This window comes from Genypterus blacodes, unplaced genomic scaffold, assembly GCF_046128005.1.
Source record: "Genypterus blacodes isolate CSIRO-AG114 ecotype Tasmania unplaced genomic scaffold, CSIRO-AGI_Gbla_v1 ptg000005l_1, whole genome shotgun sequence".
NCBI classification, from domain to species: Eukaryota; Metazoa; Chordata; class Actinopteri; order Ophidiiformes; family Ophidiidae; genus Genypterus; species Genypterus blacodes.
Window position 1 is genome coordinate 3,348,910 of NW_027466819.1, and position 18,465 is coordinate 3,367,374.

Genomic DNA, 18,465 nt, shown 5'->3' on the forward strand with positions numbered 1-18,465 from the left:
TAAAAATCAGGGACTAAGCAATGTAAACTTCAGTCACAGTGACCCCTAGTGGCATTCTGCTGATTGTACACGTCCGTCATCTTGGATTAAAATGCAACCCGAGTTTCTGAGCACAGATTTAATTAGTTTTAAACTGCAATTCGACTGACATAGCAAAGTTACACTCACACTTTGGTCCTGATCTGAGGTCTTGATGTCAGTATGTTCCAGATGACTGGGGCGATGACACGGAAAGAAACATTAGAAAAGGACAGCTGTCGTATCCAATATATCCTCAAAGCCTAAGCATTTATTCTTCCAAGTATTGGTTGAGGGGAACATGTAATTTGAATACAAACTCGTGTTCATTTTGTAAACTTTGACATTAAAAGAGTGTTTCTATTTCAGTGTCCAATCCAGGAAAAGAGTTCAACTGCCAATAAACCTATAACGTTATTGTTGCCGTTTATGTACTTTGTCTATTTCACTTTAGTACGATTAAATCCCACACTGCACAGTTTATCCGAGTGTTCTCGATGCTTTTAATTTGAAATCCAAACCGGAAGTAAAATATACACTATTGTCTGCGCTGTGTTGCGGTAGCAGGTGTAAGAGCCGGTCTAAGCACAACAACCAAATAACGGGACACCCGTTTCATTCTCACCATCGGACCCCCGCGTTCGTCCTCCATGCTGGGCCTCGCCTTCATTCTTCTTGCCGTGGCCAGGGCGTCCGTCCTCGGCCTCCCCGGGCCGGACGGCGGCGGCGCGGCGGCCCAGCCCTGCCTCGCCCCGCCGCAGTGGGAGGGCAGGTGGGTGCTGTACGACCACAGCACCGGCAGGAACGGCCGGGCCGCGGTGTCGTACGACGGCCCGAACCAGAGGATCCGGGTCCTGCAGCAGCACAAGAAACACACACCGTGCCAGAAGTAAGGCTCCGTTACTGTAGCTGCAGGCCTGTACCGCTACTTTTACTCAAGTGTTGTAATTAAATAAACATTTGAGGGACTCGTGTGTGCGTTTTTAGGATTTAAACCATCTGAAGGCTTTTTACGGTTTACGTGCAGCAGAGTTTATTTAACAAATAAAGACACATTCAGTGTATGACTGACGTAAAGTTAAACGGAGTATATTTAGTACTTTAATGCTCTGCTTAGGGCTACATATCTTATGTTTTGTACTTTTTATTTCTCTACTTTCTTCTGACGAGGTACTTCAAGATTACATTTTTGAAAACTCTAATATTGCTTTAGAGTGCAACTATCGTTCATGTCCACTCTGTTACTGCAGCGCTGGTGTGCACACTGAGTCACAACGGGATGCTATAGGCGCCGTCTCTTTAAAGGCCTTTGAAAAAGTGAACATTTACTCGTTCACTTTACAAGTAAATAAACATAAGTAACACACAAATGTGACACATATCTGCTTTATGGGTCTGTAAGGCAGAAAACGTGCCAACTCTTGGGTATTGTTCTTGTTCTTCTTGCTGGTGGGGCCAACCACTAACGCCTCCCATGACATGGACCCGTGTCTCTGACCACAGGCAACATGTTATGGACATAAAGGACAAATCAAAATGAAGCTTCAGGTTTGCTTCTGCTCCCTCCTATTTTGCGTGATTACAAGGAAAATAGCAAGAATCATCCTGTGGGACTGTTCTTTGTGAATTTCATGCAGCAGTGTTGCGAGATTAAACAAACATTGAAGGTTCTGCCAGGACTGAAATTTGGAGTTGGGACATTTTCACTGGCAGCACAACAAGGCCAAAGTCTCTTTAGTTAGTTTTTTTAGTTTGACATTTGGCTTCAATTCTGCTAAACGGCTAGGACGTGGATTCACTGGTTGCATCAGAGGCCTTTGCCCAGTTGACCCGGCGGGCCTTGATCCCGTCCAACATGCGGCCCAGCACTGTTGGACCCTAACCCTAACCCAGTGGCCTGTTAGGTGTCGGTTCACTCGGTCCATCTCATTCCATCTGTATCCCTCCACTCTCTCCTCCTGCCTCAGGTTCTTTGAGTACATCTATTTGTACCAGAGCATGGTGATGTTCCAGATTAACCAGAAGACCAAGGAGTGCTCCAAGGTGGCCCTGACCGACTCCTGGGACCCCTTTGACATCCCGGACAACTCCACCTTTGAGGACCAATACTTCATCGGCGGCCCAGGGGACATGGTGGAGGTTCAGGAGTGGTCAGACAGGAAGCCGGCTCGCCAACGTAAGTCTGGTTGATGAGTTGATGTTCGGCTGAGGTAGAAGGTTTATTGGTTTATTATTTTTATTTTTTCCGTCATTTGCATTATTATAACTATAAATAATCCAAATACAAAGCTCTGATATAAACACAAATACAAGGTAGGAAACCGCTTGAGTGTTTGCAGCTTGCTCAAATCGGACTGTGAAAGTAAAATCCCATCCCGTGTAGAAAAATCACCTCAAGTTCAAAGGCTGGTGTGTGTGTGCGGGTGTGTAAAGTCTGTTTGTCTCTGCACCAGATGAGACCTGGGTGGGTGTTTACACCCTGAAGGACTGCTACCCGGTGCAGGAGACCTACATCAGGAACAGCAGCGTCACCACCTCCACCCGCTTCTTCAACCTCCGGCTCGGCATCAGTGACCCTGAGGTCTTCACCCCGCCCACCACTTGTTACTCCGCCCAGCCCAGCAGGATGGCCGAGTCCGGCTGCTGAAGTCGTCGCGTCTTTGAGCTTTGATATTTCTTTACTAAACAGGATTCTGAGGTGTTGCTCTTGATTTTGCAAACAGCTGATTGTTAATTTGCTGCTAATTTGTTCAATACTGGTGAGACCTGCTGGCTGCAGGTTGATAAGCTCAGTCACAGACACTCGCTTCATAGTGTAATGGAGGAGAGTTAGTTAGTTCCGGTAGCCTTGGTTACAGACGTACGGCTCGGATGGACATTAAAACCCTTCTGGTTGACTCATCAGTACAAACACACACACACACACACACACTTGACAATGACCCAAGGTCAGTGTTTGCTACCAGAGGGCGATCAGGAGGTCGGCAACGACACTTGTTTAGTTCCAGATGAAGGATCAGTCAGCAGCTTTGGAGATGCATTTTATTCCCAATTAAGACAAAGAATTCCAAACTTGTTAGCGCTGCGTTTCTTACTGTTATTTGTGTGTGTGTGTGTGTGTGTGAGAGCTCTGTCCTGAGCAGATGGTTCTTCTATTAATAATAATGGACAATATTTAGTCCCACAATCTGTGTTTTGCACTAATTTTAGTTGGAGTGACTTGGTTACTGATATTCAAGTGTTTTTTGCCCGGGTTGTCTGCGTGTGTGTGAGCGAGATAAAGTGTAAATGATTTTGCAAAAAGAAACGTCCTGACACTGATCAATAAATCCTCAATGAAAACCGGTTACAATGTGATTTGTGTTGTTGCTTGAGGACCAAAGTGATGATGATCATGATACAGGTGAAGAAGGCGAAGGCAGAAATGATTGTAGCTGTGACAACAACAAACATGAACAAAGGCCACATGCTTCTATTTTCTGTACCTTTTAATACCATGACATGCTACAAACAGCTAAACAGAACAGGGAGGCAACCTAAATGTTTACTTTATCAGGTGAGAAGGACAAAGTTAAAGATGTAGAATATTAGAGAAAATCTATCATTTGTGTTGTAACACTGAGATATGAGCAGAGACTGTCAGACTGCTCCTCTTCCTAGAATGAGGCAGAACCTGATCAGCTCTCCTTCTTCCTCCTCATCCTCCTCTCAAACACACTGACTTCCTGTTCCTCTCCTTCACAGATCTGGACTCTAAAGGTGAGTGTAACTAACAAGTGCTGAAGTTCAGAGCTGACGAGCCACATTCACTGTAGATCAGAGAGAGGAAACAGGAAAGGAGGAGTTTGGAGCACAAACTGCTCTGATCTCAGAGGAAGGGAAACTCAGACGCTCACTGAACTGAGAGGTGAAATGGCAAGGAATTCAGATGGATCAGGAAAAGTTTTCCTGTTCGATCTGTCTGGATCTGCTGAAGGAGCCGGTGACTATTCCCTGTGGACACAGCTACTGCAGGAGATGTATTAACAACCACTGGGATGGAGAGGAGGAGGAGGAGAAAATCCCCAGCTGCCCTCAGTGCAGACAGACCTTCACACCGAGGCCTGTCCTGGTGAGAAACACCATGTTAGCAGATTTAGTGGAGGAGCTGAAGAAGACAGAACTCCAAGCTGCTCCTGCTGATCGCTGCTATGCTGGACCTGCAGATGTTGGTTGTGATTTCTGCACTGGGAGAAAACTGAAAGCCATCAACTCCTGTCTGCAGTGTGTGGCCTCTTACTGTGAGCAACACCTCCAGCCTCACTATGATGTAGCTCCATTCAAGAAACACAAGCTGGTGAAGCCCTCCAACAAGCTTCAGGAGAACATCTGCTCTCTTCACCATGAGGTGATGAAGATGTTCTGCCGCACTGATCAGCAGTGTATCTGTTATCTCTGCTCTATGGATGAACATAAAGGTCACCACACAGTCTCAGCTGCAGCAGAGAGGAAGGAGAGGCAGAGAGAGCTCGGGCAGAGTCGACAACAAGTCCAGCAGAGAATCCAGGACAGACAGAAAGACGTGAAGGTGCTTCAGCAGGAGGTGAAGGACATCAATCAGTCTGCTGATAAAGCAGTGAGAGACAGTGAGGAGATCTTCAGCCAGCTGATCCGTCTCATGGAGAAAAGAAGCTCTGATTTGAAGCAGCAGATCAGATCCCAGCAGAAAACTGAAGTGAGTGGAGCTGAAGAGCTTCAGGAGAAGCTGGAGCAGGAGATCACTGAGCTGAGGAGGAAAGACGCTGAGCTGCAGCAGCTGTCACACACAGAGGATCACATCCAGTTTCTACACAATTACCCCTCACTGCCACCCGTCAGTGAATCTACACACTCAGCCAGCATCAATATCCGTCCTCTGAGGCACTTTGAGGAGGTGACGGCGGCTGTGTCAAAGGTCAGAGATCAACTACAGAACATGCTGAGTGAGGGATGGACTAAGATCTCACTGACACTGACTGATCTGGATGTTTCACTGTCACCAGCAGAGCCCAAGACCAGAGCTGGATTCTTAAGATATTCACAGGAAATCACAATGGATCCAAACACAGCACACACACATCTGTTATTATCTGAGGGGAAAAGTAACATGGATGAATAAAACTCAGTCATATTCTGCTCATCCAGACAGATTCACTCTCTGGTCTCAGGTCCTGAGTACAGAGAGTCTGACTGGACGTTGTTACTGGGAGGTGGAATGGAGAGGAGGAGCAGTTAGAGTGGCAGTGACATACAAGGATATTAAAAGAGGAGGGGCTGAAAGTAGATTTGGATACAATGAAAAGTCTTGGTCATCATATCGTTACAACAACAGGTGTTCTTTCACACATAACAGTATCAGCATACCTCTCTCAATCCCTCAGTCCTCCAGAGTAGGAGTGTACCTGGATCAGCCTGCAGGTCTTCTGTCCTTCTACAGCGTCTCTGACACCATGACTCTCCTCCACAGAGTCCAGACCACATTCACTCAGCCGCTCTATGCTGGAATTTGGCTTTGGAATGTTGGAGCCACAGCTGAGTTTAAGTAGACAGGACTCATCAAAATGTCACATTCATGTTCACATTCATTCATTCATTCACATTCATGGGAGGCAGTGGCTCAGTGGGTAGAGCTTCCGCTTGAGAACCGTTCGAGTCCCTGCCGAGGTGCCCTTGAGCAAGGCACCGAACCCTCAATTGCTCCCCCCTCTGCGAAGGGTGGTAATATATAATGTAAGTCGCTTTGGATAAAAGCGTCTGCCAAATGATCTATGTAATGTAATGTAATGTTGTTTCCATCTTTGTTGCTCACTTGTTATCACTGTGAGGTTCCTGTGCTGCTCTTCCCAGCGATCAGCTGTCAATCAAGCAGTTTGGTCTCAACTATGACATCTTCTTCTGCAGTTTAAGGTTCTTTCACTAGGTAGCGCCCTTTGCTGTGTTTAATCGAGGTGGAAACTGTTAAACTCCTATGTGTGTGTGTGTAGGAGGGGGACGCAAACTTCACATATATGTGTGATTTGAATTGTGTGTGTAAGAGTGCATAGTGTGAAACTATGCTAAGTATGTAAAACATGCATGTTTTTCAAGCCAAATTTCTCAAGGCTGGGATCAAATAAAGGCTTCTTCTTCTTCTTCCTCTTCTTCTTCTGTGTGACAGTGTTGTTGGTGGTCACAGGCATTTTCATTCAGTGAGACTGTAAATGAAGTCACTGTCCAGAAGGATGTTGGTTCTTCTTCTGGTAATATTCAACCCCTGCATGAGAAACACTGAGCAGAGGCAGCTGAACTGATTTTGCATGAAGAAACGTCCTGACACTGATCAATAAGTCTTCAATCAAAACAAAAGGTTCAAGTGATTTGTGTTGGTGCCTGAGGACCAAAGTGATGATGATGATGACGATGATCCTGACAGATTTTCCAAAGTTGTCCTCTTCATGTCATGAATACATAAAGAGACGCCGGTGAAGAAGGCGTGTCTGGGCCAGAAATGTTTGTAGCCGTGACAACCGAAAACAGTAAACAAAGGCCAAATGCCCTTTTGTATCTTTTAATCATAAATTATGAATAAATTAAATGCATCAGGACGAGTGAACACTTCCTCAGATGGCAGAGAAAACATGGATGAGGCAGTAGTTCAGTGGGTAGAGCTTCCGCTTGGGAACCAAAGGGTCGCCGGATCAAGTCCCTGCTGAGGTGCCCCTGAGCAAGGCAACGAACCCTCAATTGCACCAGTCCAAGGGTGGTAGTTTAATGCAATGTAAGTCGCTTTGGATAAAAGCGTCTGCCAAATGATTGTAATGTAATGGATCTGTGTGTTGAATCTGTCACTGCAAAGGTTTTTGACTGATGAGGACAAACACTGAGATACACTGGAAAGAGGGGGATGGTTCATTTAACAGGAAAACATGGAGGAGAAATGTCCTTTCTGCTTTTTATTGATTGGATATTTTCACATTCATGACAAGCTAAAGTACAAACAGCTAAACAGAACAGGGAGGCAACCTAAATGTTTACTTCATCAGGTGAGAAGGACAAAGTTAAAGATGTAGAATATTTGAGAAAATCTGTATCATTTGTGTTGTAACACTGAGATATGAGCAGAGACTGTCAGACTGCTCCTCTTCCTGGAATGAGGCAGAACCTGATCAACTCTCCTTCTTCCTCCTCATCCTCCTCTCAAACACACTGACTTCCTGTTCCTCTCCTTCACAGATCTGCACTCTAAAGGTGAGTGTAACTAACAAGTGCTGAAGTTCAGAGCCAAAGAGCCACATTCACTGTAGATCAGAGAGAGGAAACAGGAAAGGAGAAGATAGGAGCACAAACTGCTCTGATCTCAGAGGAAGGGAAGCTCAGACGCTCACTGAACTGAGAGGTGAAATGGCGCAGCAAGGAATTCAGATGGATCAGGAAAAGTTTTTCTGTTCGATCTGTCTGGATGTGGATTCATTTGATTCTTTCCAGCTCAGGGCCGTGTGTGTGTGTGTGTGTGTGTGTGTGTGTGTGTGTGTGTGTGTGTGTGTGTGTGTGTGTGTGTGTGTGTGTGTGTGTGTGTGTGTGTGCGTGTGTGTGTGTGTGTTTGTGTGTGTGTGTGTGTGTGTAGGAGGGGGGCACAAACTTCACCTATGTGTGTGATTTGAATTGTGTGTGTAAGATTGTAAAGTGTGAATCTACAAGAATGTAAAACTTGTATGTATTTGAAGCCAAATTTCTTAAGGCTGGGATCAAATAAAGGCTTCTTCTTCTTCCTCTTCTTCTTCTGTGTGACAGTGTTGTTGGTGGTCACAGGCATTTTCATTCAGTGAGACTGTAAATGAAGTCACTGTCCAGAAGGATGTTGGTTCTTCTTCTGGTAATATTCAACCCCTGCATGAGAAACACTGAGCAGAGGCAGCTGAACTGATTTTGCATGAAGAAACGTCCTGACACTGATCAATAAGTCCTCAATCAAAACAAAAGGTTCAAGTGATTTGTGTTGGTGCCTGAGGACCAAAGCGATGATGATGATGATGAAGATGATCCTGACAGATTTTCCAAAGCCGTCCTCTTCATGTCATGAATACATAAAGAGACGCCGGTGAAGAAGGCGTGTCTGGGCCAGAAATGTTTGTAGCCGTGACAACCGAAAACAGTAAACAAAGGCCAAATGCCCTTTTGTATCTTTTAATCATAAATGATGAATAAATTGAATGCATCAGGACGACCAAACCCTTCCTCAGATGGCAGAGAAAACATGGATCTGTGTGTTGAAAAGAGGGGGATGGTTCATTTAACAGGAAAACATGGAGGAGAAATGTCCTTTCTGCTTATTATTGATTGGAAATTTCACATTCATGACAAGCTAAAGTACAAACAGCTAAACAGAACAGGGAGGCAACCTAAATGTTTACTTCATCAGGTGAGAAGGACAAAGTTAAAGATGTAGAATATTTGAGAAAATCTGTATCATCTGTATTGTAACACTGAGATATGAGCAGAGACTGTCAGACTGCTCCTCTTCCTGGAATGAGGCAGAACCTGATCAACTCTCCTTCTTCCCCCTCCTCCTCCTCTCACACACACAAATGTATTCTTCTCTTTTCCTTTAGGCAATGGAAATCTCCATGATTGATCCATTTTGTCCTCCAATAACTGGAATGTCAGTGTTGTTTTGTATTTTAGGGCCTTTAGTGACGCTGTTGTCCTTAAAATGAGACCAGTAAAAAGGAAACATTAGTACTTGAATGCCTCGTTGCACATTTTGGAGTGTGTGTATATTTTCCATTCCCCTTTATTGCTGCTGTACAAACTTCTGCTCTCTGTTATTTGATCTGAATACTTGATAAGATGTTTTTGTTATAATGACCATAGATATTTAGTAAGAGTTCCATATAAATGTAACAGTCAATCTAATCAGGATGCTGACAAACCCATGATGAGGTGAATATCTTCTGTACATGTAAACACTGAATGAGAATGCTTCAGCAGACTCAAACTAATGGATGGAACCAAGGAAATGCATCAATCAATAAAAATAAAAACTATTTCAAAGCCGGATCGCTGTTTTACTTCCATGCTCATTACACAGAGTTCAGTCAATATTGGGGAAATACAGAATAAAGAGAGGAACTCATCTTTAAAAGGGAATGAACTGAAGATTTAAGAGAAGTTGAAATGTTAAAGGACATTTCCTTTGTCATCTTTAAACTTTGCATTTTAGACAAATGTTGAACTTCAGTCATTACTTCACTCTGCCTTTGCATGAGCCCTTAGCTTTCTTTAGTAAATTTGTGTCTCTAAAGTTCTACATTGTCTTCTTTTTTGTGTATATGTGGATTAAATTCCTCAAACTATTTGCTTGTTATTATTTTAGTGCTGAACTTATTAGTTGGTCTTTAGCTGACAGACAGAATAAAGATGAATTCTCTTTCCTGGTTGGTGCTTGTAAGTAATGTACCAGGTGAAAATATGAACTCCTGCTCAGAACCCTGATGCAACCAAATATTTATGAAAACACACACACACACAAACACACACACACACACACACACACCTGAGCTAACCTAAGGAACCGGAGCACCCAGAATAAATGTGTCATTCTAAATATGTTCTCTATCTTTCTTTTGTTTTTACTTCATTCGGCCCTCCTCCCCTCCTTCAATCAGACGTATGGCCTCAGTGAGGGGATTTCATTTGTAAAAGAGCTTCAACTGTTTAGAAAAGCAGCCATCAAAGCAACCATCAACCAACAGAACCACTGGAACAATGTACATTTATGAACCTGAGAACAATCAAACACAATGAAGACAAGAATGAAACAACAACATCTGCTTCAATATTCTGCCATCAACCTAACAAGGAAACTGCTTCTCTTCCTGGAATGAGTCACAGGCCTGACGTGTCCTCGCTCCTCCTCCTGCTCAGCTCCACCCTGGGCTCAGACTTCCTGGTTCCTCCCCTTCACAGATCTGCACTCTACAGACGAGTGTGACCAACAAGTGCTGAGCAAGAGTTGATAAGCCACATGCACTGTAGATCAGAGAGAGGAAACAGGAAAGGAGGAGCTTGGTTTAGGATCAGAGAACAAACGGCTCTGATTTCAGAGGAAGTGAAACTCACCTGTAGTAGTTCAGTGGGTAGAGCTTCCGCTTGGGAACCGGAAGGTCGCCGGTTCAAGTCCCTGCCGAGGTGCCCCTAAGCAACGCACTGAACCCTCAATTGCACCGGTCCAAGGGTGGTAGTTTAATGCAATGTAAGTCGCTTGGGATAAAAAGCGTCTGCCAAATGGTTGTAATGTAATGGATCTGTGTGTTGAATCTGTCACTGCAAAGGTTTTTGACTGATGAGGACAAACACTGAGATACACTGAAAAGAGGGGATGGTTCATTTAACAGGAAAACATGGAGGAGAAATGTCCTTTCTGCTTTTTATTGATTGGATATTTTCACATTCATGACAAGCTAAAGTACAAACAGCTAAACAGAACAGGGAGGCAACCTAAATGTTTACTTCATCAGGTGAGAAGGACAAAGTTAAAGATGTAGAATATTAGAGAAAATCTGTATCATCTGTATTGTAACACTGAGATATGAGCAGAGACTGTCAGACTGCTCCTCTTCCTGGAATGAGGCAGAACCTGATCAACTCTCCTTCTTCCTCCTCCTCCTCCTCTCACACACACTGACTTCCTGTTCCTCTCCTTCACAGATCTGCACTCTAAAGGTGAGTGTAACTAACAAGTGCTGAAGTTCAGAGCCAAAGAGCCACATTCACTGTAGATCAGAGAGAGGAAACAGGAAAGGAGAAGATAGGAGCACAAACTGCTCTGATCTCAGAGGAAGTGAAGCTCAGACGCTCACTGAACTGAGAGGTGAAATGGCGCAGCAAGGAATTCAGATGGATCAGGAAAACTTTTCCTTTTGATCTGTCTGGATGTGGATTCATTTGATTCTTTCCAGCTCAGGGCGGTGTGTGTGTGTGTGTGTGTGTGTGTATGTGTGTGTGTGTGTGTGTGTGTGTGTGTGTGTGTAGGAGGGGGCGCAAACTTCACATTTGTGTGTGATTTGAATTGTGTGTGTAAGATTACATAGTGTGAAACTACATGTATGTAAAAAATGCAAGTAAAATGTAAAACATGCATGTATTTGAAGCCGAACTTCTCAAGGCTGGGATCAAATAAAGGCTTCTTCTTCTTCCTCTTCTTCTTCTGTGTGACAGTGTTGTTGGTGGTCACAGGCATTTTCATTCAGTGAGACTGTAAATGAAGTCACTGTCCAGAAGGATGTTGGTTCTTCTTCTGGTAATATTCAACCCCTGCATGAGAAACACTGAGCAGAGGCAGCTGAACTGATTTTGCATGAAGAAACGTCCTGACACTGATCAATAAGTCTTCAATCAAAACAAAAGGTTCAAGTGATTTGTGTTGGTGGCTGAGGACCAAAGTGATGATGATGATGAAGATGATCCTGACAGATTTTCCAAAGCCGTCCTCTTCATGTCATGAATACATAAAGAGACACCGGTGAAGAAGGCGTGTCTGGGCCAGAAATGTTTGTAGCCCTGACAACCGAAAACAGTAAACAAAGGCCAAATGCCTTCTTCTATCTTTTAATCATAAATGATGAATAAATTAAATGCATTAGGACGACCAAACCCTTCCTCAGATGGCAGAGAAAACATGGATCTGTGTGTTGAATCTGTCACTGCAAAGGTTTTTGACTGATGAGGACAAACACTGAGATACACTGAAAAGAGGGGATGGTTCATTTAACAGGAATACATGGAGGAGAAATGTCCTTTCTGCTTTTTATTGATTGGATATTTTCACATTCATGACAAGCTAAAGTACAAACAGCTAAACAGAACAGGGACCCAACCTAAATGTTTACTTCATCAGGTGAGAAGGACAAAGTTAAAGATGTAGAATATTTGAGAAAATCTGTATCATCTGTATTGTAACACTGAGATATGAGCAGAGACTGTCAGACTGCTCCTCTTCCTGGAATGAGGCAGAACCTGATCAACTCTCCTTCTTCCTCCTCATCCTCCTCTCACACACACTGACTTCCTGTTCCTCCCCTTTACAGATCTGCACTCTAAAGGTGAGTGTAACTAACAAGTGCTGAAGTTCAGAGCTGACGAGTCACATTCACTGTAGATCAGAGAGAGGAAACAGGAAAGGAGAAGATAGGAGCACAAACTGCTCTGATTTCAGAGGAAGGGAAACTCAGACGCTCACTGAACTGAGAGGTGAAATGGCGCAGCAAGGAATTCAGCTGGATCAAGAAACCTTCTGCTGTTCGATCTGTCTGGATCTGCTGAAGAGGCCGGTGACTATTCCCTGTGGACACAGCTACTGCAGGAGATGTATTAACGACTACTGGGATGAAGAGGAGGAGGAGGAGAAAATCCCCAGCTGCCCTCTGTGCAGACAGACCTTCACACCGAGGCCTTTCCTGGTGAGAAACACCATGTTAGCAGATTTAGTGGAGAAGCTGAAGAAGACAGAACTCCAAGCTGCTCCTGCTGATCACTGCTATGCTGGACCTGCAGATGTTGGTTGTGATTTCTGCACTGGGAGAAAACGGAAAGCCATCAAGTCCTGTCTGCAGTGTGTGGCCTCTTACTGTGAGCAACACCTCCAGCCTCACTATGATGTAGCTCCATTAAAGAAACACAAGCTGGTGGAGCCCTCCAACAAGCTTCAGGAGAACATCTGCTCTCTTCACCATGAGGTGATGAAGATGTTCTGCCGCACTGATCAGCAGTGTATCTGTTATCTCTGCTCTATGGATGAACATAAAGGTCACCACACAGTCTCAGCTGCAGTAGAGAGGAAGGAGAGGCAGAGAGAGCTCGGGGAGAGTCGACAACAAGTCCAGCAGAGAATCCAGGACAGACAGAAAGACGTGAAGGTGCTTCAGCAGGAGGTGAAGGACATCAATCAGTCTGCTGATAAAGCAGTGAGGGACAGTGAGGAGATCTTCAGCCAGCTGATCCGTCTCATGGAGAAAAGAAGCTCTGATGTGAAGCAGCAGATCAGATCCCAGCAGAAAACTGAAGTGAGTGGAGCTGAAGAGCTTCAGGAGAAGCTGGAGCAGGAGATCACTGAGCTGAGGAGGAAAGACGCTGAGCTGCAGCAGCTGTCACACACAGAGGATCACATCCAGTTTCTACACAATTACCCCTCACTGCCACATCTCAGTGAATCTACACACTCAGCCAGCATCAATATCCGTCCTCTGAGGCACTTTGAGGAGGTGACGGCGGCTGTGTCAAAGGTCAGAGATCAACTACAGAACATGCTGAGTGAGGGATGGACCAAGATCTCACTGACACCGACTGATGTGGATGTTTCACTGTCACCAGCAGAGCCCACGACCAAAGCTGGATTCTTAAGATATTCACAGGAAATCACAATGGATCCAAACACAGCACACATACGTCTGATGTTAACTGGGGGGAACAGAGACGTAATGCGCATGTCTACACCTCAGTCATATTCTGATCATGCAGACAGATTCACTGGCTGCCCTCAGGTCATGAGTACAGAGAGTCTGACTGGACGTTGTTACTGGGAGGTGGAGTTGGGCAGGAGAGGAGGTATAGTAGCAGTGACACACAAGGATATTAAAAGAGGAGGGGGTGAAAGTGGATTTGGATTCAATGAAAAGTCTTGGGCATTTAATCATTACAACGATAGTTGTTCTTTCACACATAACAGTATCGAAACTCCTCTCTCAGTCCCCTCTCCCTCCTCCAATTTTCTGAGAACTGTCTCAATCTTTCAGCCCCGCAGAGTAGGAGTGTACCTGGATCAGCCTGCAGGTCTTCTGTCCTTCTACAGCGTCTCTGACACCATGACTCTCCTCCACAGAGTCCAGACCACATTCACTCAGCCGCTCTATGCTGGAATTTGGCTTTGGAATGAAGGAGACACAGCTGAGTTTAAGTAGACAGGACTCATCAAAGAGTCACATTCATGTTGTTTCCATCTTTGTTGCTCACTTGTGATCTCTGTGAGGTTCCTGTGCTGCTCTTCCCAGAGATCAGCTGTCAATCAAGCCCTTTGGTCTTAACTATGATATCTTCTTATGCTGTTTAAGGTTCTTTCACTAGGTGGCGCCCTTTGCTGTGTTTAATGAGGTGGTAACTTCTAAACTCCTGTGTGCTCTATTATAGTTGTAATGTTTGTGAAATATCTGTATGAGTTAAGGGATTCTATCAAAGCTGCTGTAGATAATGTGAAGCTGATACGACGACAGAACTGAACTGAGGTGATTCTCCCACTAAAACATGAACAAGAGCAAAGTGTCTGTGGTGAGAGCAGAAGAACATCTGCTGATCACTTTCTCATCCATTCAGTCGCTCAAAGAGGCTTTGTTTTCTGTCCTGTTGCTTTAAGAACCAAGTTTGAGTTTGTCCTCTGACTCCATAAACAGTTTGAATAAACCTACAGAACTGAAAATGTGGATTCAATTGATTCTTTACAGTTCAGGGCCGTGTGTGTGTGTGTGTTAAAGATGTAGAATATTTGAGAAAATCTGTATCATTTGTGTTGTAACACTGAGATATGAGCAGAGACTGTCAGGCTGCTCCTCTTCCTGGAATGAGGCAGAACCTGATCAACTCTCCGTCTTCCTCCTCATCCTCCTCTCAAACACACTGACTTCCTGTTCCTCCCCTTCACAGATCTGCAATCTAAAGGTGAGTGTAACTAACAAGTGCTGAAGTTCAGAGCCAAAGAGCCACATTCACTGTAGATCAGAGAGAGGAAACAGGAAAGGAGAAGATAGGAGCACAAACTGCTCTGATCTCAGAGGAAGGGAAGCTCAGACGCTCACTGAACTGAGAGGTGAAATGGCGCAGCAAGGAATTCAGATGGATCAGGAAAAGTTTTTCTGTTCGATCTGTCTGGATGTGGATTCATTTGATTCTTTCCAGCTCAGGGCGGTGTGTGTGTGTGTGTGTGTGTGTGTGTGTGTGTGTGTGTGTGTGTGTGTGTGTGTGTGTAGGAGGGGGCGCAAACTTCACATTTGTGTGTGATTTGAATTGTGTGTGTAAGATTACATAGTGTGAAACTACATGTATGTAAAAAATGCAAGTAAAATGTAAAACATGCATGTATTTGAAGCCGAACTTCTCAAGGCTGAGATCAAATAAAGGGTTCTTCTTCTTCCTCTTCCTCTTCTGTGTGACAGTGTTGTTGGTGGTCACAGGCATTTTCATTCAGTGAGACTGTAAATGAAGTCACTGTCCAGAAGGATGTTGGTTCTTCTTCTGGTAATATTCAACCCCTGCATGAGAAACACTGAGCAGAGGCAGCTGAACTGATTTTGCATGAAGAAACGTCCTGACACTGATCAATATGTCCTCAATCAAAACAAAAGGTTCAAGTGATTTGTGTTGGTGCCTGAGGACCAAAGTGATGATGATGATGAAGATGATCCTAACAGATTTTCCAAAGCCGTCCTCTTCATGTCCTGAATACATAAAGAGATGCCGGTGAAGAAGGCGTGTCTGGGCCAGAAATGTTTGTAGCCCTGACAACCGAAAACAGTAAACAAAGGCCAAATGCCTTCTTCTATCTTTTAATCATAAATGATGAATAAATTAAATGCATTAGGACGACCAAACCCTTCCTCAGATGGCAGAGAAAACATGGATCTGTGTGTTGAATCTGTCACTGCAAAGGTTTTTGACTGATGAGGACAAACACTGAGATACACTGAAAAGAGGGGATGGTTCATTTTATAGGAAAACATGGAGGAGAAATGTCCTTTCTGCTTATTATTGATTGGAAATTTCACATTCATGACAAGCTAAAGTACAAACAGCTAAACAGAACAGGGAGGCAACCTAAATGTTTACTTCATCAGGTGAGAAGGACAAAGTTAAAGATGTAGAATATTTGAGAAAATCTGTATCATCTGTATTGTAACACTGAGATATGAGCAGAGACTGTCAGACTGCTCCTCTTCCTGGAATGAGGCAGAACCTGATCAGCTCTCCTTCTTCCTCCTCATCCTCCTCCTCTCAAACACACTGACTTCCTGTTCCTCCCCCTCACAGATCTGCACTCTAAAGGTGAGAGTAACTAACAAGTGCTGAAGTTCAGAGCTGACGAGTCACATTCACTGTAGATCAGAGAGAGGAAACAGGAAAGGAGGAGTTTGGAGCACAAATTGCTCTGATCTCAGAGGAAGGGAAACTCAGCCGCTCACTGAACTGAGAGGTGAAATGGCGCAGCAAGGAATTCAGCTGGATCAAGAAACCTTCTGCTGTTCGATCTGTCTGGATCTGCTGAAGGAGCCGGTGACTATTCCCTGTGGACACAGCTACTGCAGGAGATGTATTAACAACTACTGGGATGAAGAGGAGAAGGAGAAAATCCCCAGCTGCCCTCAGTGCAGACAGACCTTCATACCGAGGCCTGTCCTGGTGAGAAACACCATGTTAGCAGATTTAGTGGAGAAGCTGAAGAAGACAGAACTCCAAGCTGCTCCTGCTGATCACTGCTATGCTGGACCTGCAGATGTTGGTTGTGATTTCTGCATTGGGAGAAAACTGAAAGCCATCAAGTCCTGTCTGCAGTGTGTGGCCTCTTACTGTGAGCAACACCTCCAGCCTCACTATGATGTAGCTCCATTCAAGAAACACAAGCTGGTAGAGCCCTCCAACAAGCTCCAGGAGAACATCTGCCCTCTTCATGATGAGGTGATGAAGATGTTCTGCCGCACTGATCAGCAGTGTATCTGTTATCTCTGCCCTGTGGATGAACATAAAGGTCACCACACAGTCTCAGCTGCAGCAGAGAGGAAGGAGAGGCAGAGAGAGCTCAGGGAGAGTCGACAACAAGTCCAGCAGAGAATCCAGGACAGACAGAAAGACGTGAAGGTGCTTCAGCAGGAGGTGAAGGACATCAATCAGTCTGCTGATAAAGCAGTGAGGGACAGTGAGGAGATCTTCAGCCAGCTGATCCGTCTCATGAAGAAAAGAAGCTCTGATGTGAAGCAGCAGATCAGATCCCTGCAGAAAACTGAAGTGAGTGGAGCTGAAGAGCTTCAGCAGAAGCTGGAGCAGGAGATCACTGAGCTGAGGAGGAAAGACGCTGAGCTGCAGCAGCTGTCACACACAGAGGATCACATCCAGTTTCTACACAATTTCCCCTCACTGCCACATCTCAGTGAATCTACACACTCAGCCAGCATCAATATCCGTCCTCTGAGGCACTTTGAGGAGGTGACGGCGGCTGTGTCAAAGGTCAGAGATCAACTACAGAACATGCTGAGTGAGGGATGGACCAAGATCTCACTGACACTGACTGATCTGGATGTTTCACTGTCACCAGCAGAGCCCAAGACCAGAGCTGGATTCTTAAGATATTCACAGGAAATCACAATGGATCCAAACACAGCACACACACATCTGTTGTTATCTGAGGGGAACAGAAAAATGACTATAATGAATGAACCTCAGTCACATTCTGTTCATCCAGACAGATTCACTGACAGCTCTCAGGTCCTGAGTACAGAGAGTCTGACTGGACGTTGTTACTGGGAGGTGGAGTGGAGCGGGAGAGGAGTTGAAGTAGCAGTGACATACAAGGATATTAAAAGAAGAGGGGTTGTATGTGGATTTGGAAACAATTTAAAGTCTTGGTCATTATATCATTTTAACAACAGGTGTTCTTTCATACATAACAGTATCAACACTCCTCTCTCAGTCTCTCTCTCCTCCAGAGTAGGAGTGTACCTGAATCAGCCTGCAGGTCTTCTGTCCTTCTACAGCGTCTCTGACACCATGACTCTCCTCCACAGAGTCCAGACCACATTCACTCAGCCACTCTATGCTGGACTTTGGCTTTATTCTTCTGTAGGAAACAACGCCACCTTGTGTAAACTTAAGTAGCCTAAATATGCAAAAGCACAACGGAGCAGATTTCAGTCTTAAATGCCTGATTTGTTGCCCCTTTAGTGTTTCTGAGTGTTTTGGTTTCTGTGGATGGTTTTTTCTTTGTCATTGATTTGCTACAGGAAGTGGTTGCTAGGTGATAGTAGAATATGCATTTTATAGCAATGAGAACATGACATGATGATGTATGATTATGAGTATGATGATTTGCTTTGCCAACATTAGAAAGCCTGACTTTTGATCGCTGAATGTGATTTTGCTTCCTGTGATTGATGATGTGATGGAAACACAGAACACAAGTGTGAGACACTGATATCTGGATCAATATTCCAGTAAAGAATGTAGTTTGGATTATTCAGAAGCATGGTGAGAGAACTGAACCACCGTGTGACAGTGACAGTCAATACTCTCCCTGCAGTTGTAGTGACTGAACACTTATCACAGAGGGTTTGAAAGCTCAAAGCCTCAGGTTCAGAATCATTTGTAGCTTTTGCCATCAATGAATCTCATGTTGATTGATAAACGGGCCTTCCTAAG

The 18,465-nt window shown here is 44.5% G+C and overlaps 3 protein-coding genes and 1 pseudogene across 3 annotated transcripts; all 4 read left to right on the plus strand.

The window, feature by feature from the left end:
- Positions 1–549: 549 nt before the first annotated feature.
- epdr1 (ependymin related 1) lies at positions 550–3,362 on the plus strand. Its single transcript, XM_076148969.1, has 3 exons — positions 550–907; positions 1,986–2,194; positions 2,472–3,362. Exons 1-3 carry the CDS (start codon positions 669–671, stop codon positions 2,663–2,665), a joined length of 642 nt encoding a protein of 213 aa, XP_076005084.1. The 5' UTR covers positions 550–668; the 3' UTR covers positions 2,666–3,362.
- Positions 3,363–3,939: 577 nt separating this feature from the next.
- On the plus strand, positions 3,940–5,585 carry LOC142999406 (E3 ubiquitin/ISG15 ligase TRIM25-like; annotated as a pseudogene).
- Positions 5,586–12,155: 6,570 nt separating this feature from the next.
- LOC142999394 (tripartite motif-containing protein 16-like) lies at positions 12,156–14,526 on the plus strand. The gene has a single exon (XM_076148929.1). It carries the CDS (start codon positions 12,270–12,272, stop codon positions 13,968–13,970), a length of 1,701 nt encoding a protein of 566 aa, XP_076005044.1. The 5' UTR covers positions 12,156–12,269; the 3' UTR covers positions 13,971–14,526.
- A 1,570-nt stretch (positions 14,527–16,096) lies between these two features.
- Positions 16,097–17,887, plus strand: LOC142999400 (tripartite motif-containing protein 16-like). Its single transcript, XM_076148943.1, has 2 exons — positions 16,097–17,643; positions 17,741–17,887. The coding sequence occupies exons 1-2, from the start codon at positions 16,255–16,257 to the stop codon at positions 17,759–17,761; spliced, it is 1,410 nt and encodes a 469-aa protein (XP_076005058.1). The 5' UTR covers positions 16,097–16,254; the 3' UTR covers positions 17,762–17,887.
- The last annotated feature ends 578 nt before the right edge of the window (positions 17,888–18,465 follow it).

Excerpts from the sequence above, each read along its gene's own strand:
- LOC142999400 (XM_076148943.1), top strand. The coding sequence starts at position 16,255 with ATGGCGCAGCAAGGAATTCAGCTGGATCAAGAAACCTTCTGCTGTTCG. Across the intron at positions 17,644-17,740 it reads ATATTAAAAGAAGAGGGGTT|TCTCTCTCTCCTCCAGAGTA; the intron begins GTATGTGGATTT and ends CTCCTCTCTCAG.
- LOC142999394 (XM_076148929.1), top strand. The coding sequence starts at position 12,270 with ATGGCGCAGCAAGGAATTCAGCTGGATCAAGAAACCTTCTGCTGTTCG.
- epdr1 (XM_076148969.1), top strand. The coding sequence starts at position 669 with ATGCTGGGCCTCGCCTTCATTCTTCTTGCCGTGGCCAGGGCGTCCGTC. Across the intron at positions 908-1,985 it reads AAACACACACCGTGCCAGAA|GTTCTTTGAGTACATCTATT; the intron begins GTAAGGCTCCGT and ends CTCCTGCCTCAG. Across the intron at positions 2,195-2,471 it reads CAGGAAGCCGGCTCGCCAAC|ATGAGACCTGGGTGGGTGTT; the intron begins GTAAGTCTGGTT and ends TCTCTGCACCAG.